Below are 21,194 nucleotides of genomic sequence, written 5' to 3'. Positions count from 1 at the left end.
ACTCACATTCACAGCTTTGAATGATTAATGTGAGTGTCAATAATTAAAATCATATTAGGCATGAAAAGAAAACCAAGCATAATTTTTTGTGTTTTTTTAAAACGCGATTTTAGACCACTCTATAATCCCATGAATATATACATTTGAAATGTTGGGACTGATCAATTCATATATTTTGACGTCTCTAAGAAATTCGCAGTGCTCTCCCCGCCTTGCTGTTTTCCTTTGTGTGTTTCCTGTTGCTGGATCCTGGTTTCCCGGAGCAGTAAGGAGCCCAGCAGAGCCCCGGCTGCTGCACCGAAAGCCGACCTGGCGCTGAACCCTGCGGGAAACCTGGAGGAGGCAGCGAGGGCCCCCGCTGCAGCCCCCAGCGCCGCGCCGCCGGCCCTCAGCCACGGCGAGAACCGGTCTGAAACCTACAGCACATAGCAAGGTTATGTGTTTTAAATTGATCTATTCATGTTTACTCACACACACAAAAGACATTTATCTCACTTTGCAGGACAAATTACTCACTTTTTCTCGGTGCTCGATGTCAACGTGCATCCTTGTGAGGCTTTTCTGCTCCGATTCTGTATATTAAAGGTGAGATTAAAGAGTCCTTCAGGGAATATTTTGTCCTGTTTTAATTTTTTATCCACTAAAGTTGTTAGATTAAACTCACCTGGTTTGGCGAGTGAAGGTTTTTGTTGTTTAGGTAACTCTTCCAAAAACCGGAGGTTTGTCAATGTTTTACTGTGTTGGTCACTCTTCATGCTCTTCAGTCTTTGTGGCTCTCTGCTCAGAAGGTACCCCTGCACTCCGTTGATTGTTGCCTTTAACATGCTTTTTGTGTCTTCGTTTTCCTTCTTTAACATCTTGATTGTCTCCTGAAGCTCTTCCACTCCTCTTTTGTGGTCCGCCGTCATTTGTTCCAGTTCTCTGTCTTTCTCCTCACACACTTTCTTTAGGGCAGCGTTGTCTTGCTCGTGCTTCCTCACGTTCTCTTCTTCCATTTTCTTTACTGACTCCATGTTTAGTTTTGTAGCTTTGATGGCGTCATCTTTCTCAACACACTTTTCACCCAGCCTTGTTATCATCCCGTCTTTTACCATTAGGGCTTCTTTCAGGTGCTTGTTCTCCTTTTCAGCTTCTGTTAATCTTTTGCTAATCTCTTCACTTTGCCTCTTTTCTGTCTCCGTTCCCGTTTTTACCATCGCGGCTTCGACCTGCTCATCTTTCTCTCTCGCCTCCAGAGTTTCCCTCAGACGTTCATTTTCCACATTTGCTTTTTTGAGCATTCTTGCCACCTTCTTGGAGCTTCGCTCCAGCTTTCTGCTGCTCCGCTGGAGATCCTCGAGACTCTTCAGTAGGAATTTAGTGTCATTCTCCACCACCGTCTCCTCAACCTTCTTCACCAGTTCTTCAACCTGCCCATCATTCAACCTGTTGGAGTTATCAAAAACATGGTATCTGTTTCCACACTTGTCCACCAGCCACTGCAGAGCGGGCCATCGCTCTACGTGCTCCTCGACTGGAGTGACTCCCAGATTGTCGCCCCAGGTGAACAACACGATGGTCCGAGTCCACACCCACAGTCCCAGAGAGTTCAGGTGCTCCTCCGCTTTCGTTCGGTCGGTTTCGGTGTAGCTCTCGTCGGCTCGTACGGCCACGAGGACGGCGTGAGGAGCGGGATCGCAGAGAGCGGCGCTGAGGGCGATCTCACGCTGTACCTCCTGTGGAGTGTCGTCAGGGAAGTATCGGCCATGCCAGCCTGGAGTGTCGATAACAGCGACCCGCTTTGTGCCCACCTCTCCCTGCCTCCTGATGCACTGCGAGGTTGGACGTCCTGCAGCGAAGCCTTCGTCGCCAAGAATGACGTTTGCAGCGGCAGTCTTTCCAACCTGCCTCGGACCCACAACCACAATCTGAAGCGCTGCAGTGAAAGGACACTCCCCTGCAGATTTCAATTATATCAGCTTTAGGAACACATTAACTTTAGTGGTAAACTTCCTCAGAATGAAAATGACATGTAACTTCACACTGTTATAACCATTTCACTCATTTAAAGAGTTTTGTGAGTCACTTTAAACACTCCCAGAAAAACATGTTTTTCTAATGTGGTTTAAGTAATCTTCACGAAAAAACAAGTACACATTTAACCACGAAGACCGTAGCTAATTAAATTGCATGTTGAAGTAGGGCCATTTGCATTGGGTAAATAATTTCTTTGTTGCAACAATTTGTTGTCTCTTTGTAGCAACATGTACTCTGTGCAATGTGTTTTTTTATTCCAACAAAGAACAGATCACACACTATTTCTCTTCTTGTTTGTGATTTTCAATCTGCGGTTGCAAATGCCAGCAGTGGTACTCAGCGCCCTCTAGTGGTAGATATAGATGGAGTTGCAGTTTTTTTTTTTTTTTTTTGAAAAAGAGATCAGATTGAACGTAGATGGTAATACATGTTATCTTCCCTGAATTCTACAGGTTCTCCTTCATGCTCTGGCTTGCAATATTTACTTTGTCAGGATCACTTTCAGTCACTGATCAACAACCCTAAGATTAAAAGTGAATACTTCTTGTAGTAAAGAGTTTAAAGTAATGGCTGGTCCTAATGTTGGTATCTGAGGAATTCCACCAACCTCCCGAACCTCATGTCTCTTTTAAGCTGCATTTCCAACAATCATAATCTAGTCCTCAGTTTCTATTCAAATGGTAGACTGGTCTGACTTCACATTTCAGCCAAAGTAAAGTCATTTTCCAGCTTTTTCCTCTCTGAAAACAGCTGCAGGCTGCAGCATTAGTCAACCGAATCAGTGGAGCCTGTCACAGAGTGAAGCTGAAATAATAATGCAGCTACACTGAGGGGAACTGACACACAAAAATAGACCACTTCACTGCTCATGCAGTCTTTTGAGCCACTGTTATTATTTTAAGAAAGAGGGCTTACCCATCAGAGATCTGAGAGTGCTCCTGGTGGTCTGTGCAGTCATCCGCCTGGAAGCTGCCCTCTCTTTCACCGCTCTGCTTTCTCTCTCAGTCATTCTGCAGACGTCTGTATCTGGAGTGACGTAGCCAGCTCCTCCCGGCTTCATGTTTCCTCCAACCATCACGTTGATCTTCTCCATCAGCCCTGCAATCTGGGCCTCTCCCCTGACGCTTGTGTTCAAAAGGTGATATCTGTACACACACTTTGCCATGATGTCCTGAAGAAACCTGTGTTTTGCGGTGTAGCTCTCCACCGACGCCCCCCTTAGTTTCTCGCTTCTGGTGAATATTATCATTGCGTTTCTCCACAGGGAGTTGTTCAGCAGTTGTAGAGGTCCCTCTACCGTCCACTCCCGTCCTCTGTGAGAGTCGACGGGGATCACCAAGAGGAAGGCATGAGGCCCGGGAGAGCACATGGACATGCAGGCGGCCATGTTTACCTCCACCAGGCCAGTGTCCTGAACAGAGTACTGGACCCACCGTTCAGGGGTACTGATAACGACGACTTTACGTCCGTTAGCAAGGACCCCTTGTCTTCTGACGCACATCTTCACGTCTCTGCTGGTGTCGAACATGTGTCTGTCCAGGATGGCGTTTCCCGTCAAGCTCTTGTCCAGCCAGCTGTGGCCCAGGAGGACGATCCTCAGCTCCTGAAGGTCCCGTCTGTCTCCTGCAGGACGAAAAGATTATTCAGCAGCAGTAAATCTCTGAGTTATCACAGTCCTGATCTCAACACAACGCTATTTGAGTTGATCCAGTGAAATGCACCATGAACTGAAGCACAAAACACACTTAGAACAAGATTGCCTCATAGCTTAAAAAGTTGACTTTCTATACGTCTTCCATACAAAGAAATGCAAAATTAGTCTTTTCTAGTAACTGGCATCTGTAGTTTTGTTGTCTCTCGTGCCAAAAGTTACTATTTAATGTTGGAAAAAGATTTTGAAAAGAAAAAGAATCATATTTACCTTCCTGTGAAAGTCCTTTATGGGCCTTTAGAGGCCTTTCGTCCACATTTCTCTCCATGCAAACGTTGTCTTGAAGCTCGATTTTTCAGCGTGTTAGTCTGAACATTTTACAGCAAAAAACGGGACTGCATTGTGACCTTTTAAGCCCGAACTTTGATGTGTGATTCAGCTTTCTGCGTGTCACATGGCCAAAGTCCAGCCTGTATCATGTAATTAGCACACAGACTTAAGACCCCCGTAAGGCTGGGACTGCACGAGACAGAGGTTCATATGTGAGGCCGGGGTTCGGTGTTGAGAGTGGTACAACTAAAAATAAAGCTGTGCTTAGTTTGTGAAGAACAGATCACTTTGGTCAAAGTCCTAACAGGCAAGTTAGGCAAAAATAGAAGTGACAAACGCAGATAAACCTCGACTTAAAACCACCTAGTTTTTAATGTTTAACCAGAGAAGATCAATGCTTTCACCTTTCTGTTAAGCGTCACATACCGCTAAGTTATAATGGATTTATGGAATTTTTTGTTTTTACCAATTTGTGATAACTAACTGCAAGAAAACACTAACAGACTATTTTGCAATTTAAAAATAAGTTGAATATATTTGATTCCTGATGTGTTATGGAAGAAAACTTCTCTCTTACCGTTGTTGCTGCTTTTCATAGCATATCGTACAACAGCAACACAAACGACTTAAATTTTCATTGGAAAGATAATTCCACATACAAATTAAAACTGCTTTAAATAGGAATTGTGATCATTGCAGCCTTATATTTTGTACTACTTTGAGAAATTGTCTTTTTTTAATTCCAAAATGATAAAGAATACAACTTTAAATTAGAACTTAATGCTGTTCATGTGTTTATTATAAAGCATAAGGATATTTCACTTTTCCAAAGTGTTGGAATATCTGGGAGCCTGCTTCACATGAATTCAACTTAAAATGTAAATAATACTTTGATTAGATGAAACATTAATAATCCCTATATTAAGGTAACCATGTATGAAATTAATTGTCAAGAAGTAAAGGTCGAGAAACCGCGAAAAGAACAACAAAAACATGAATCACATTTTCCCCAGAAAGCCTTTTTATTCAGATTTAGAATTAATGCCACAGCTGTTGCATTTCCAGTCTGTAAAAGAGTCCCTGAGTCACGATTAACTCGATTCAGTGACTGTGCAAGAACGCACATCATGCAAAAAAGTGACTACTACAGTAAGAAACCATAATGAATTACAAAGTCTGAAAATGCTCCGTGAGCATCACTTTGTTGCCTGCAGCCTTGAGTCTGTGGTTTAAATCAGAAGAGAGGCATCGCTGAAGGTATTTACAGTAATCTGCACTCGGAGGGGGGAGAGCTCAGTGGCTGCAGCCTGGAACCCAGGCTGGGGCTCGGCAGAGGAAACGTCTCCGCGGTTCTCTAAAACTGGACGTCGTCGTCATTTACAGTATGTACACATCTGTACAGTCTCACTGCGCCGCGTCCGGCGGACATCTGGCGGAGCATCAGTCAACGAGTCATTCAAGAGGTCTAAAGAGCAGCTACATACATCTCTACGTTTTCTAAAAGTGAGCGTGACATTCATCGTTTTTGTTATGTACAGATTCTCAGTTTTACAGTTTCTCACACACACACACACACACTCTGGCTGTGTCTCGGTCATGGATGCGGTTGAGATGGAGGGAGGGGGGGATGGATGCCGGCGTGCTGATGGAGAAGACGACGGCGACGAAGGGTAAAAATGCTGGGAATTCCCTCGCTCCTTTGAGCCCGCTGGCTCCACGTGAACAGTAACTCACACCAATCCAAAGAAAGTCAAACGAGTAGCAGTTTCTTTGTGGTTAAATCCTTTAATAATCTCAAGTGTTTGAAATTGAAGAAAACATAAAAATAGCTGTAGAAAAAAAAAAAAAAACAAAGCCGATGCAAAGAGGTGCTGCTAACGGGTCAGTTTTTGGAGTTTTTTTTTTTAAAAAGTAGTACGTCTACGGTGTTGACAGTTTGTTATGTTATTTGATTGCATTCAAAAGTTCAAGAAGACAAAACAAAAGAGAAGAAGATAGTTTTACTTCTTTCCTCAGTTGAAAAACCCAAACATCCAGTGTGGAAAGCTTTTGTCTAACGCTGTCTGGAACCTCTGAGCAGCTTTTTCTACTTCACGATGTGATTTTCACTGAAAGACAAAGTTGGCTTGGACAGCGTTCATATCAGATTTGTTGGTCTGAATTTAAGGGAAAACAGATCTGTTGAAGGCTGGGCTTTCCAGAGTGTTTCACAAATAACTGAGGTAATGCAAACTCAAAGTATTTTTCTATTTTAAAAAAGGGAGTTGATTAGAAACAGAAACCTTTCAAGTAAGAAGTGACTTCATTCGGCCTCGTTTTTTTTTTAATATACTGTAAAACTTCAGAGAAAGATGCCAGACAGTAAAGCTCCTTGTTGATGTACTGTAGAGCTCTTAAAGTGCCGATCCTTCACACCCACTGTGTTTAAATAAATTAAGCAGCACTTATTAAGGCTTGCAAGTCTGATTGGTGACGCCTACAGTGAGAGGACAGACGCATTTGAAGTGATCCACCAGAAACGAAGAGAGAGCTGAATCAAACTAAATGAATGCTGAATTCCTACATGTGGCACAGCGAGGAGGGCAGGAGAGAGCAGAACGGAACACCCCCCACCCCCCCTCACCTCCTCCGCACGTCCTGCTACCACCGTCTACAACTGAAGTTAGGGGGGAAAAAGATCTGCTGCTTTTAATCTGTGACTCAGTCAAACATGGGATTTGAAAATTATGAAATGCACGAGACCAAAAACAAAGCTGCCAGCACGATGCGTGTGTGAGCAGCATCTTCTCCAGGAACCAGCAACCTTTCTCACACTTCCAAAGCGCAGAAATCTGAATTATTAACGCATTTTGGTAATCAAACCATGTGAATGCATGTTGCGATGGGAGGAGGAGCGGGTGACACAACATGACAGAAATAAGAGGTGAGTGTCGTTTTAAAGGGGTGGCGAATAAGCGATCCCTTGCCTGAGCAAGCTTGAATTAAGGCAAAGGTTCAAAGATGACTACTGCAGTCTATATCTGGAGAGCAGGAAGAAGTGAACGGCGACATGAGGACAGTGGGCGACCTTCTGGGTTTGAGCTGCTTGAGTGGCGTCGGGGTGTGACGATCTGCTTCAGTGTTTAGACTCGGGTCACATTTAGGAGGTCGGAGCGCGAACGGGTGAAAAGCAGAAACGCGAGTGGAAGGTTGAGCCGAGATGAGTGGGAGGCTCGGTGCGTCGGGCTACGAATGAGACCTGTAACAGACGGCAGGCGTCCTCCATAAGGATGGGTTTCACATTCAGAGAGCCCTTGCTGTGGTGGAACAGACACAAGAATCTCCAAACCAGGACGTTCAAGGATGATTCCACCAAGATCACAGAAACACCACATCACCTCTCTGCAAGTCTAGAAACTCCTCAGGCTTTTGCGGCTTCAGCAACTCAATGACGTGAGACCGATCCTACTTTTGACGATGAAATCACAATCAATACTCCTTAAAAACTATACAGGAGTCTTTTTTAAACAATGTTCCAAACACCTGAACCTCATAACCTCACCTTTACATTCATCATCTAGTTTGTCCTGCTGAGGTTTCTAAATGTGAGTTCATCACCAAAACTCTCCTGCACCGTCACCTTCATTGTGTTATTGTAGCAGTAAAGCTGTTGATGGCAGACATGGTCACCTTTAGGCTGTCTCTCATGGGATGAAATGGTAAATTCTTTGTGATTTGGGCGAAATGACGCCGTTAAGGAAAACCAGGCTGGGCCTCAAGGCACCAAGTCCCACTTGGTGAGAAGAAGAAGGGAGACGGCCTGCATGTGACTCACTGCTGCTGTGGAGCTGCACTGCCCCCTGCTGGAGGCTCAGCCTAGAAGATATAAAATAATGATCGGTTCCATGGGTGAATCGCCGTGCCCCCTCCCCCAACCCCCAAACCCCACCCACCGATTGGCCGATGACTGTGGAAGGAAGGGGAAGTAGGTGGTGCTGAGCAGGGAAATGGGCTGAATGGAGGTCTGTGTGACCACAGACATGTCAGGATCTTAACCTCAGGCGTTAGTGAGATGGATGGGGGAGGGGGGGCGCGTAGGTAGGAGGGCTGGCTGGACTCAGAGAGATGCAGGAAAACACAGAACTGCATCTCCCCGTCCATACACCAGAGAGCTGAGACCCCAGGCCCTCTACACTCTCCCTCTCCATAGTGCCGCTCGAATTTTTAAACTCTGGTCTCTTATTCTATTTTCACAGCTTGGTCTTCTCCCCGGCCGACCAACTGACTGGACAGTAGGAGGAGGATGGAGTTGGGTAGTTGAGAGACGCCGCAGGGCAGCCGCGCGCAGGCGGCGGAACACGGCGGGGGGCGGGGGCAGTGACACGTTTTAGTTTTGTTTCTTGGCCTCCTGGTCGCCGTAACTGGAGCCTGTTTTCTTCACCTCGGTGACCCCTATGAGGCGGCGGATGGCTACGGAGGCTGGGGGGGGAGAGGAACAAAAGGCAGAGTAAATGAGGACAGCCATACAAACGTTAAACAGCTCTGAGCCTTAAGGGAAACAGTAGAAGGCTTTGAGTTACGCTGCTTTTTTTTTCTACAAGTCAAACACTGACGCTGTGTCAGATTTCAGTCTCTCGTCGACTGGTTCAGGTGAGAGAGAAGAGAGAGGACGCAAAAACATAAATCTGAACATGAAAACATTCCTCAGAATGTGAATTCACTTGTTACAGACTGAAAAAGTAGGACTGTGGCCATCATGCCTGTTCCTGCTCTTTAATAATTGATCTTGAATGAAACATAAATGTGAAGTGTGTGTTCTTGTTTGACTGCTCCTTCAGTGCTTCCCGATTTAATTTTAGCATCGCGTTCCAGTAAAGACTTCAGAATCAGAACCTATAGTCAGCAACTGATTGATTCTAAAACTGGGTGCTGAAGAAGACAGTGAACTGAACAAAGGGACGTTAACTGAAATGACAGGCTTACTTCTTAAACTACAGGTAGTAAAACGATGACTGACGGCACAAGTGAAACGCACTCAAACATCCACTCTATCCTCGCACCTCCCCACCTGAGTGTCTACTCACCGATGATGAGGAAGATGGTGAAGCCGATGATGAGGAGAGGGGAGCCGCTGACGGCCACTCCACACGCAAACTTGATGAGGGGTGACAGCAGCAGCGTGGCCCAGAACAGGAAGTTGAGCAGCGTCCACAGTCGGCGGGGTGGGATGATCGTGGGTCCGGGGAACTTGCCTTCCTTGTTGTACGTTTCCTGTAAGGCATCCTGACGGGCAGAGAGAAGAACCGCTCTGTGGCTTTTTCCACAAGTTCATCGGAAGAGAATCAACTGCATCCTCCCGATAAGATGTTGTAGATGAAGGTGATCAGCATGAGATCGGACACATTTGGATTCAGTTGAGAAGAATCCAATCAGCTCCACAGGAGGGTGGGAGGGTGTGAGATTCCCGAGATTCCATGTGGGAACTTTTAGTTTTGTAGGTTTAAAGTTACAGCAATGACGTGCCAAAACAAAACATTATTCTAACTAATTAATATTTCAGACAAAGCTGGAATGACATGAGAGTTTATCCAGGATCTCACTGGTGAATTCTCCCTGTTAGTTTTTGGAAAACGCCCACTGCCAGCTCACCTTCTCCTGGTAGAGCTTGTGCAGCCAGTCGGCACACTCCCGCTCGTCGTCGGGTATGTCCTCCACGGGGAACCGCCTGGCAGGGGGAAGAGCAAATAAATACCCCAGAATGAACACACAGCTTTGCTTCAGACCCCTCAGTACCCAAGGGAAATGAGAATTTAGGAATTAAATGAAAATGCAATACAGCAATTCTATTTTTCTTCTTCACAAATAGAAAAAGAACTAAAAAAAAATGTGGTTTTATTTTGGTAGTGTATCTTTATATCATTATTAGACAAAACCCTCAAACAGTATCTTGTCCAAACATTTAAAAATGTTGCTTTTTGACAAGAGAAATATTCCATATTGAACTTATGTTTGGATTCTCTACATTCGGCCAATTGAAAAAAAAGAAAAAGGGTAAATGAACATTTTTGGGAATGAAGAACACTAGCGGTCTGCAGTTCCAGCGTCTTACCACCAGAGGGCGCCCTCAACTTAAAACAACCGGCTACCCAAGTCAGGAAAAAGTAGGATAAAACCAGCTGGTACTGGACTCCAGACTCCACAGGACTAAAGAAGTATCCTAAAGTATTTCGACTTCCCCACTTGCATTTCAGCATCACATAATCACAATATTTGCATAATTCTGCTCTATCAGGAGACGTTTCACATCAATGGGAACCCGGCATCGTTTTCCATCTGCCCGTCAGCTCTTTCCTCGTGGGAATGCCCGACATATCAGATCTGTTGTTCGGAGGCTACAACATGCTGGGAATGGTGCCAGTGCGGCTGTCTCTTTGATGGTTACGAAAACAAAAATCTGCTGGCAGAAGGCCAAAGTGCTTGAAATTCATTTTTTAATTCACACTTCTACACTCAAAAGAAAGGGCTGGAGCATTCAATCCAGCCTGCTTGTTGACCGTGTAAAAAAAATAAATAAACCACAAAGACAACTGCATTTCTTTCAATAAAACTGCTCCTGATCTGAGCACAGGTAGCAGTGCGGCACTGATTCAGTGAGATGACAGGTGATAATGCAACACTAAAACCCAAAATGAGTGGCAACAGAGTTCATAGGTAAGTGAAGCTGCAGCAGTGAGAGCTTGGAGCCCGCTGGTGCACGTTGCAGTCGCTCACCTTACGCTCATGTCAGCTTTGTATTTCTTGCCGTTGACGATGCCCAGGAGAGTCGGGGTCTGGTTGTCTTTGAAGTTTAGAGTCACATCATACACAGCAGTTACTGTAAGAGACACAAAGTCAGACTTTAAGCAGGGAAAACAAACCTTTTAAAGGTAGAAAACTTTGCATGGGTAGCTCCGCAGCTCAACCTGTGCCCTTGAGACAGTGCAGGGTGGTGGTGAATCCTTTGGTTCGGGGTAGCAGGTGATATTTGAGCTTGGGCAGGCCTTTGCTCTCTGCAACCTGCATGCTGATTTGGTGCTTCTTCTCTGTAAAGCGGGTGCCCTCGCAGTACAGCAGAAACTGTAGAGACACGGGAGCTGTGTTATTACACTATTACTAACACTCAAACACCTGTTTGTTTAAAAAAAAAAAAAAAAAAAATCTTATGATGACCTCTTTTTCTCTGCCCCGTCCACTACCCCACCTCCGCTCGGGTGAATTACAGCTCGGTGTAACGCGGTGCTAAAATAAAGTCTTATCTCTGTGGTGCTAAAGCAGACAGGTGGGTCGCGGCTCAACCGAAGACGGTCTGGCATATTTCTCTGGGCACACAAAAGCTTCGTCATTAGCAGTGACCTGGTGCTTGACTTAAGAGGTAATTAGATCATCTGCTGATCTGTCTAATCTCAGCGGGGGAACTGGTGGCCTGTAACGCAGATTTACACCTGCAGGAAAAAGGTGAACAACAAACAGCGGGACCCGACCCCGATCGACAGACGGGAGGCAGGTTTCCTTTAACTCCGACAGAAATGAGAGTTTCGCATTTACTGGGAAAGTGAACGCCTACTTCTGGCTGCACAACGTAAAGCCCAGTTCATGGAGTTTCAATAAATACTGTAAGCATGCTACCTCACGCAGAGACCTCTCATATGCAGCTGGTGCACACAGGGGAATGTGTGTGTGTGTGTGTGTGTGTGTGTGTTTTTTTTAATCTGTTGCCGTTAAGATCGACAGCGATAAAACTATCTGGGTCAAAAAAAAAAAAAAAAAAAAAGTGGCAACATAATGTTCTGCCTAAGGAAATCCCGTTAAGTCATTACTGGATAATCCAACAATATGTTTTTAACACGCTGTACCAACAACTGTGCTGTTACGAGAGAGAAAATGAAAACTCAAGCAGACAGTAAGAAGTGCTCACTGTAAACAGGGCGACCTCTGATCTACTTTACTTGGCCTAGCAGTGTTTACATAGTTTTCCTGGAACATGAGGGATTATCTCTCAACTCATGGGTTATGGCTACAACACCCTGGGCTACATTTTCAATAAAACACACAAGGAAATAACTCCTGGAAAAGAATTTGCTAAATCTTAGTAAAGATCTGCTGTTCTGATTCAGAGGGAACTGTTCACAGTCTAAACAAATGGCTATAAAAACAGCAATCACAGCACAGTGTGTCTGACGTGAATGTAAGCTGACAGGTGTGAACGCGTCTTTAAACAGAGCTGCCACACGATGTCCAAGCGCCGCGCTTCCGGCTGTACCTACCCACATGAACTCAGGATAGTCTTTGAGCCTGCCCAGTCCTTTGAAGACAGTGTCTCGGTCCTCCTCCCACTTTCTTTTGCAGAAAACGATTTCTAGGAAGTACCAGGTCCAGCCGATTAGAGGAACCTTCAGCAGTTCATGTTTGGCTAGCACTTTTGAACTCTAGAGGGGAAAAGAAACAAAAAAAAGGAGTAGATATTCAGAAAAGGTGGGACGATTGTTCAAACTTTTAAAACCAGGAGTTATGAGAAGTAAAATATTTCTTCGAAAGACTTAAACAAAAGACGTAAATGTGTGTTTTTCCCTCAAGGCTGTTAAATGACACTCATCATCGAGTGCTTGACTGACCCCTAAGACGCCGTATCTTTCGCACATGGTCCAGCCACACAGGAAGTCGATCTCAAAGTTGTGGTTGAGGATGATGATGACATGCTCCTTGCCAAATTTGTCCACCGTAGCCTGGTCAGTGTATAGGGTGCATTCTGTGCCCGACCACCACTCCAGCAGCATCACCAGCTCTGCACAGACGCAGCCGCACGGCGCAAGGTGTTAGTTAGCAAGTCTCCCTGAACTCAGCCACCTGGGACCTTTTTCTTTACACGTTCTTAGAATCTATAGGATTATGGAGTACTTACGGCTCCAGAGGGAATAGGAGAGCCGGCAGTTGATTCTGCGGTAGAGCTGTTTGTTGATCGGCCAGAGGATGCAGGTGCACAGCTGAATGAAGTTTATGATGAGGCCGCTCACCACAAACACAAAGCCCATCAGCAGCTGCAGGATGAACAGGCTCTTCAGGTAGGCCAGCAGAGCCATGGCCGAGGAGCCTGGAGAGCTGGGTAAGCTCCTCTATACACTACGACCAACCTGACAAGAAAGACAGAAACTTAAAAGAGGGGGCGGGACCACTGCAATAACAAACCAGGGAGATTCATGCAATTAGCTAAGCAGCCTCGCCAATACTCCACCACAGAGACTGTGGAAAAACAAAGTGAATCTTACCACGGTGGAATCCTTTTACAAGCCTCTTTTACACGGTCCGTCAGCCAGTATCACAGACCTGGAAGACAGCAGGCGAGAAGGTGAACAAGCAGTGCAGGTCAGACTTTAATAAAGTGCACGTTTGATCAAACCGGTTGCTAATAAAATAACAAGGTCAGAAATAGCCTCTGCTCAATCCAGCGGGGGGGCAGCGCACGTCACCATTAAGTGAAAGCTGTACCAGGAGGAACAAAGCTGACTGTGATGGGACATTCCCGCTCAGCACACAAAGGTTTGTCGGAAGCAGAGGTATTTTATATTTACACTGAACGTGTTTTTGCTCTGAGCAGCAGGGTCCTAACACATCAACTCAATGTTACTGAAATACACACAGACCTGATGAAAATATCATTTGAACAATAGAAACAAAAAAAAAAAAAACGCTTTAGTCAGAAAAAACACATTCTTAACCTTCACTTTTGAGTTTATTTATATAAAAGATACATCTGGACTGTTGAACCTCAACTATTCCGATAGATGTGTCAAAGCGAAGAGGCAGTCTGAGACGGTCCACCTACAATCAGGAAGAACCACACGGGTTGGCCTCCTATTGGCTTCGAGGGAGTCTCGTTTGTGATCTGCACTTTCCTTTTGTAGATTAACGGCAAACATCCGACAGTGTCTGACACACTGGGGAGCAGTCCAGGGGCGTCTCTGCCTTGGTGCAAAGCATGCACATCAGATCCATTACTAAGAAGGATGGCTGTGGTTTACTTTAAAGTCCAGGTATCAACTAGATGTTGCCTTGATAAGAGAGCATTTCATAATATGGTACATATAGGTGCAGAGGTCTGAAGTTCACTCTGCAGTGATAAAACTAAAATCAGCAGGAGACCCTTCACTCATGCATTTTTGGGTCTTTTACCATCTGAGACTGGCAGGCATACCGTTCTCACATCTGTAACAAAGTCTGTTAAAGTGTAGGTCAAGCCAGTTTAAAGCTGTTCTGACAAACATGTCTAATCTCCGAAGCCACTTCAGGACTGCCGGGCCTCCACCTGCTACGTTTTACATAACGCCTGTGGCTTTCCAGTTATGAAAATGTTTGAAACAGCCTCTCTGTACAAATCAAACCAATGTGAATCACACAGCAACCTGCACACGAGGTAAAGAGGAAGTCATCTGTGCACGATAGAGGGAAACACTGGGTGTTGATTACATGGTGCACGAAAGAAACGTTCTGCCAATGTAGGCACAGTCTTGCTCAGAGGGAATGAAATGACTTCTGAGAGCACAGTACATGCTCAGTCTGAGATGGCTGTAAACTACAACCATGGATGAAGTAAGTACACAAGAAAGACATTTAAAACTTGACATATCTGAAGAGCTACAAACACCAGAAAACTGATCGGAAGAATATAAATGTACAAAGTCAATTTTGTAATAAGTCTTTTTTTTTTCCTTCCAGCACCCTGTAAGTGAGGAGCAAACCAACAAGTCTCAAGTTAAACTTAAATTCTGTTGTATAGAGGTTCAGCATGTCAGGCAAACATCCAGTGCAGTCAGTCCTTCCAGTGCACTGCAACACAAAAACACACACTCATGAGGAGGCCTCACGAAGCATGAAGGGAGAGAAATCTTACAGGGATATCCGCCGAAAGTCAGCTCTGTTTGCTGTAACTGCTGAACATCAAAATGCTGGAAAACCTCTGAAGTTGTGAAATATCAGAGTGGTGCTGAAATGCTGTCACCCATGTGTGTATATATCATGTATCAGCGATCACCGACTGTCAGGCCAGACATGCACAGCTGTCTCTGCCTGACACTACAGATGTGACCTTTGTTCATACTTGGAGAGAGTGGCTGGAAGGGTAAAGTTACATTAGTGCACAGCGTGAAATGATCAACAGATGCAGGGCCGATGTGTACAGAGGACTTTAAAATGCATCAGCCTTCCAGTCCTTCTGCATTCGTCTCTAGTCACTGCTCATTAGAAAACCACAACACTCGTATGATCTTTGAGTTCGCAGAATTTTTCAAAATGTGAAGTTTTCACAATCACATGCAGATCCAAACTTGTTCTTTTTCCTGTTCCAACTGGCCACTGTCAGCTCCAGTGTTTAGCTACGAGCAACAAGAGACAAGTTCCCTGGCACAACTTCTGCTGCGGCAGCCAGCAGTGACTGTGTGTGACAGGTCAGATAGAGGCATTTCAAAAGGCGCCATGAACTTTGTTCTAATTTCCACATATTCTCTACCCTCCTCTTCCCTCTGCTCTGTGTCTGAGCATGTCTGGTGTCCTTACAGAGCAGACAACAAACTATCCTAGGACAAACGTATTTCACCCACCGACTGCACATGAAATATAAACAGCAATCAGCCAAACTTAATGAGATTTCACTGAAGAATGGATGTTAAGTGGAACAAACTGACCTCTTGATTATATGTTTGTTGTCTTTCTGGAACAAAGACCATGAAAATACTTATCAAATAAGGATATCTTGATGATTTTCTTTGAAGCGGCAAACAAATCAAAATTACAAAAGTTGTGAAACTCACTGGTAAGTGGACTACAGGGCAGCGTGATGTAGAAATTAGATATCAACATCACGTGTGCAACCGACACACCACAGGAATTGTAATGTTGAGTAATTCTGTACAAGTAGCCACCAAGCTTTTTTTTTTCCCTATCAGTGACATTTGTTTACTGCAATTTCCTTTTCTTATCAGCGATGGCAGCCCATGACAACCAAACGTGATCCCTGGTAGTGTAATGTTTGGCCAGAGGAGAGGGTTATGAACCTGTAGAAACATTAAAAAAGGCTTCAGATCCTCGTCTCTTTATTTTCCGCGGAGTGTAACGACTAATGTAATTAAATGCAACTAATTAACCATGTCAGCAGTCTCCGTCAGGTAAACCAGCCTGTGCTTCTCAGCCAGGAGGGACTGATTGGATCAGTGCTTCATGTCCTTGCCAGTTGGGTCAGTAGTCCACGATGTAGCACAGGAACTAAAAACCTCTTTCCTCTTCACAACTTCTCTCTCTACAGACTAAATTTAAAAGAGAAATAAAGAGGAAACGCCATCATCGGGACTCCACCACACGACCATTCTCATCAACCAATTCAACTGGTGACGACCGAACTAATGCGATTCTCTTGAGATTAGGGAAAAAAAGGGAGACACTTCACTGAATCGTTCTGGAAGATTTTAAATGAAACATTGTGAAATCAGAGGAGGTGCACCATCCAAAGGCTGAAGGGCCCACCTGTGAACTCACTCGGCCTTGAAAAAAAGATTAGTAATGCTGACCGGGTTAAAGCTGCTTAAGGCCGGACAGCTGCTTCTGCTCTGCATCACCACAATACAGCGTCTATTCCTATTCTAACACTGAAGGAGATGTTTGAACGCATGCACCGTTAAGGTATCTTTCCAAACACCAGCTCGATGAAACAAAGGCTCAGTAATATCTTAGTGGCAGCTTTTTAGTGTAATTGTTTTCACATTTGACACCTAATTTAGCTTGGAAAGGTCTGTGCTCCACTCACCAGAATAAACGCCCACGTTGGAGCAACAATTTCTATACCGATATCTACATCCACTTTTTTTTCAGGGGGGAAAAAATCTACCACTTTCACACTTGACTTACCAGTACACATAGTAGGCCATGGCCATGACCACCAGTGCCCCACAAATCCCAGTGAAGATCATGACAGCGCTCTGGTTCAGCATTTTGGCTCCTGGTATCCCACCAATTCAAAGCCAGAAACAAAATGTAAAGAGAAGGCCTGCAGAGAGCAGCGGATGGTCACAGGCTGCCCTGCCTCACAGCCATGATAATCCCACACAAGGAAAGAGGAAGATTATGATGATGACGGCAAGAACACTGTTGGATCCCAGTTTCTTGGAGGAACTGCCCGATCAGTGCATGAAATTACTGAAGAACTTCTGCATTATGTATTAAAAGAAATAATTAAAAAAAGCGGTGTTCCATTGAAAAACAAGCATATAAGAAGACACTGAAGAAGATGCTACCCGAGCCCGCTTGTTAATGCTAGTACCACAGCTAGAAAGATGGCTCGCGACAGGAAGGGAAGAAGTACACATGTACTGTAAGCAGTGTCTTACATGCATTCCCATCCTCTATAATCCTTTGGATCAGATTAGTGCTGATTAGCAGGCTATGGGCACCCTGGATACGTCACTTTTCATTAACATTAACAAAGAACAAGCCTGCGCTCACACCAGCCCGGGTGGAGTTTTCAGTCAGGCATCTGTTAGGTTGCAGTGACCAATCATGTTGCAGCTTACCTTGATCCACCTTGCCGTGAGCCACCTGTTAAGTAACACCCCGCAGCAGAAAAGATGATTGGCACCTTCCTCAAACAGTCCATTCATGTTTGCACACTCAGCTTTCTAGAAACCACAAATGTTTATCCAGCATTGCTGTTCTTGCTGTTTTTTTTATGTTAAAAGACAGACACTAATTGATAACACACATAAAATTATCCTCAGCTGCATGACGAGCCAGTGGACAAGTCAACAAAAGCCTCTGGGTCGATGTTGATGAGGCAGATAGATGCAGAAACAAACTGTCAAGTGTTAACTGAAGCAAACAGGTCAGAGGCGACAATGCAGCCCCAAGGTCGCACTGCCGGGCAATAAAGCCAAATATGAAGAGAGATAAAAATACATTGTGATAGCCGGACGATGAAGGTCGTTCGTGTTTCAGAGCATGAAGAGTTCTCAATGCACACAGAGCACCACATTACTGACCACCACTCAGAGTTCAGTCAGCAAACAACAAAGAACCTTTTGTTTAATTCGCTAAAAGTATATTAAGGTACACCAAAATCTAACAAGGAAGATGATAAGAAAATGGATACAGATATAATCAACTATTGCTATTACTATTATAATTACGAACATTACTGGTGTGGAAGGAACTCTAACCTTTGTGAAGTAAACATCAGGTTTGATTTCAACATTATTTTATTCTTTTTCATCAACTGTATTGAACATAACAGCTTGTTATCGTTCAAATATATTTATAATTCAGCCAAGAACTGAAATCGAGTGTGAAATGCTGACAAATTAAGGAACAATGTTACAAACTTGTGTTGCAATTACTACAAAAATAAAACCCGGTTACATCTGGATGCATACATGATCAGAGACAGAGAAACAGAACCCATAAGCTAGATTTTAACATAACTTGATAAAATGAATGGGAACTCTTACAAACCAACTGTAAGATACAAGCTGGACGTCATTCCTTTTTCCAGTTGACTACATCAATGCCCCTGAGACAGTGAGGATATCTTAAAGACAACTATTTTAATATATTATTTAGAGCCTCTGGAAAAGGGTTGACCTCTGTTGGACGCAGTAAGAATTTTCCAAATTAGGTGAAGAGTTGGCTTGATGTAGAATGGCCTTGGATCAGTGAAACATGGTCATAACCCTTTCAAAAATAAAGCATGCAGGCATACGTTCAGGGATGAGTCACATCCTTCCTTTTATATTCAGTCAATTATTAGGAATAATTACCTGTGGAGGTGTTAATGTGCTGGACTGTCAGAGTGCTTTGGAAAAGTTACTTTCCATTAAACCAGAAATAGAAATATAGGGAACTAACTGCATTAATAATAGTACAGACAAACCCTTGAGTTAACAGTCAAGACAGCATCACTCAGATAAAGGCTTATCTATGTATGTCTCAAAGTCCTATAGGGCATTGCATGGCAGATCAATAGGTTTCCTGTGCAAACAGGAGTGTCAATGCACTTTGAACTGCATCACATCACATCAGCATGTCTCACTTTGGTGGGCTTCAGCCAAGAACTCAAGAAACTGGGTTTTCTTCTGCAGTTACAATTAAAACACAAGCATGGCACAAATAGGAGCTATGACTCAACAGAGGCTTAATAATCTCTACAATAATGTGATTACAGATTCTTCTTCTTATTATTATTATTTATTATTATTATTATTACTATCATCGTAATTATAGCTTTACAAGTAGAGCACACATGTATCCATCTTTTAAACTGCTTTATCTAACTTTGAGCTGTGGGACGCTTGAGCTGATCCCACCCAACTATCGTCAAAGGCACTGTTCGTCCTTGACAGGTTACCAATCCACCACAAGGCAGACAAAGAACCTGACAACCTCATGCGCTCGCAGGGAATTTGAAGTCACAACTGATCTTGCAAATTATGTTTTTGTACTGAGGAAACAGCATGTGTGGGTTCTCTCTGGATACTTCAAAGAGAGAACATGCAAACTCAAATTAAGGACATTCTCACTAAACATACTGGCTATCCACCATACTGAAAAGAAATGAAATAAAAATGCCCTGAGCTCTGAAGAGGCCTGAAAACTAGTCAACATCATAGAAAACCATCTAAAGCAATGCATGACAGGGTTCCCCAGGATGAGTGTGATAATTAACCAATAATTAACAGAGTGCTGAGAGAATAATTGCTTATATTACCTCCAGGCACAACTATGATTACCATATTATATAGTCTAAACCAGAAGGCGTTTGCCACTAAGGACTGTAGCAGCTCCAGCTGTCAAGGTCAGCTGCTTGCATGCACAATGCAATAAATTGATATGTGAAAATCAACCTGTTTTGGCGACTGGGTTAAAGTGTGCAACACTGTGCTGCCTGTAAGGATGAAAATGCGAAGAGAGATGTGTCTGAATAAGAAAGTTCCATGTCTTAAATTACTCACTGTTCTGGGGAATGAGTGCAAGTATTTCTTCACACACACTGCCAGCAGGAACAGGCATGGAGTGATGGTAAGTGGCTCATTCAAACTGAGATAGAGGCTTGAAGTCATGAATGAACTCTAGTAACCTCCATGTGGCGTGTGGCAGGCAGCGGACCGCAGGTCAACACGGAGCCGGCAGAAGGCACACAGAGGAGGGCTGGTAGTCCGATCCCACCACACTGCACTCTTTCCGTAGTGTTTCAATACTGTTTTAGCCGCCGTGGAGCCACTAAGTCCAGTTCCACGCACCAATGCGGCATGTCTGGGTTAACAGCCGGCTCAGTGGCCACCTAGCCCCGTTATATCCCACTGGCACGGCTTATCTGTGGGCACACATGGCTCCCCCGCAGCTAGCTAAGCGGCGGGGCTTCAAGTTGTTGAAACAAATAAATCTACCCCCGCGTACCGGTGGAAACAGCCCAACAGGACAGCGGGTAAGGGGGTGAGTGGTGGCAGGCAGCTGAAGTGAAGCTGCGGTAACTGAGCCGAGCAGCACCGGGAGTCCGCTGCTAACAGCAGCTAGCATGCTAACTGATGAGCATCAATGTGGCCAGAGTGGTGGATATATTTAACACTAAGCTGAGAGGGTTGACGTGGTGGGACGTTCGGCTGAAACTGAGCACAATCTCCTTCCATTTAGCACCTCTCCCCCGGACACGCCAACTGTCATTCCAGCATGCTAGCTAGCCGGTTGTTAGCAGCAGAGTAACGGAGCTCCGCCGGTCTTACCTGGAGAGATTATCCACTTGGGAGTCGGTAGATCAAGTCTGGACTCTGTCGCTGCTTTCTGGCCTTCAGAGGGCGTCAAATGAGTGTGTTACAGGACACGCCTCACTTCTTCTTTCTCCACAAACGCAGTAATTTGGACTTGAGGTAATGCGATTTGCGGGAGCGCTATTGTTTGTCGGTTAAAGCCCCACATTTCCTCCAAGCCAAACTGAAGGTGGCATGGCCCACATCCGGTCCGCCCCCCACTCATTTACACACACATCCATCCAAAAAGCTCTCCTCGACAAAAACAGCGGCGCGAGAGACGCAAATAAATAACAAGTATCGGGAAAAATAAGGAAACGTAAACAACACGGTCATGTTTGACGTTACTTCTTCAGTTTCTTTAGACTTTTGTAATAATAATAATAATAATAATAATAATAATA

The 21,194-nt window shown here is 44.4% G+C and overlaps 2 protein-coding genes across 3 annotated transcripts; both read right to left on the bottom strand.

Annotated features, from left to right (window-relative positions):
- Positions 1–161: 161 nt before the first annotated feature.
- Positions 162–3,995, bottom strand: LOC115403450 (GTPase IMAP family member 8-like). Its single transcript, XM_030112344.1, has 5 exons — positions 3,938–3,995; positions 2,932–3,639; positions 665–1,936; positions 517–572; positions 162–416 (listed from the first exon to the last, which is right to left on the bottom strand). Exons 1-5 carry the CDS (start codon positions 3,993–3,995, stop codon positions 162–164), a joined length of 2,349 nt encoding a protein of 782 aa, XP_029968204.1.
- Positions 3,996–6,202: 2,207 nt separating this feature from the next.
- On the bottom strand, positions 6,203–20,999 carry agpat3 (1-acylglycerol-3-phosphate O-acyltransferase 3). 2 transcript variants are annotated; one of them, XM_030111905.1, is made up of 10 exons: positions 20,767–20,999; positions 13,279–13,336; positions 12,915–13,143; positions 12,628–12,797; positions 12,280–12,441; positions 10,939–11,092; positions 10,748–10,850; positions 9,626–9,701; positions 9,061–9,259; positions 6,203–8,455 (listed from the first exon to the last, which is right to left on the bottom strand). In XM_030111905.1, the coding sequence occupies exons 3-10, from the start codon at positions 13,090–13,092 to the stop codon at positions 8,364–8,366; spliced, it is 1,134 nt and encodes a 377-aa protein (XP_029967765.1). In that variant the 5' UTR covers positions 13,093–13,143; positions 13,279–13,336; positions 20,767–20,999; the 3' UTR covers positions 6,203–8,363. The 2 variants fall into 2 exon arrangements, with proteins under 2 accessions (XP_029967765.1, XP_029967766.1); XM_030111906.1 differs by lacking the exon at positions 20,767–20,999 and adding an exon at positions 16,907–17,223.
- Between the last annotated feature and the right edge of the window lie 195 nt (positions 21,000–21,194).

The sequence above is a fragment of the Salarias fasciatus genome, chromosome 16, assembly GCF_902148845.1.
Source record: "Salarias fasciatus chromosome 16, fSalaFa1.1, whole genome shotgun sequence".
In the NCBI taxonomy this organism is placed as follows: Eukaryota; Metazoa; Chordata; class Actinopteri; order Blenniiformes; family Blenniidae; genus Salarias; species Salarias fasciatus.
This window is presented reverse-complemented; position numbering and strand designations above follow the sequence as displayed.

Bases quoted from the DNA above. Each gene is read 5' to 3' on its own strand.
- agpat3 (XM_030111905.1), bottom strand. From the start codon at position 13,092: ATGGCTCTGCTGGCCTACCTGAAGAGCCTGTTCATCCTGCAGCTGCTG. The intron at 10,851-10,938 runs GTTGAGCTGCGG...TGTCTCTTACAG, and splicing joins GCACTGTCTCAAGGGCACAG to TAACTGCTGTGTATGATGTG. The intron at 9,260-9,625 runs GTGAGCTGGCAG...TCTGCCCGTCAG, and splicing joins ACAAGCTCTACCAGGAGAAG to GATGCCTTACAGGAAACGTA.
- LOC115403450 (XM_030112344.1), bottom strand. From the start codon at position 3,995: ATGGAGAGAAATGTGGACGAAAGGCCTCTAAAGGCCCATAAAGGACTT. The intron at 3,640-3,937 runs GTAAATATGATT...TTCGTCCTGCAG, and splicing joins TAAAGGACTTTCACAGGAAG to GAGACAGACGGGACCTTCAG. The intron at 1,937-2,931 runs GTAAGCCCTCTT...TGAAATCTGCAG, and splicing joins CACTCTCAGATCTCTGATGG to GGGAGTGTCCTTTCACTGCA.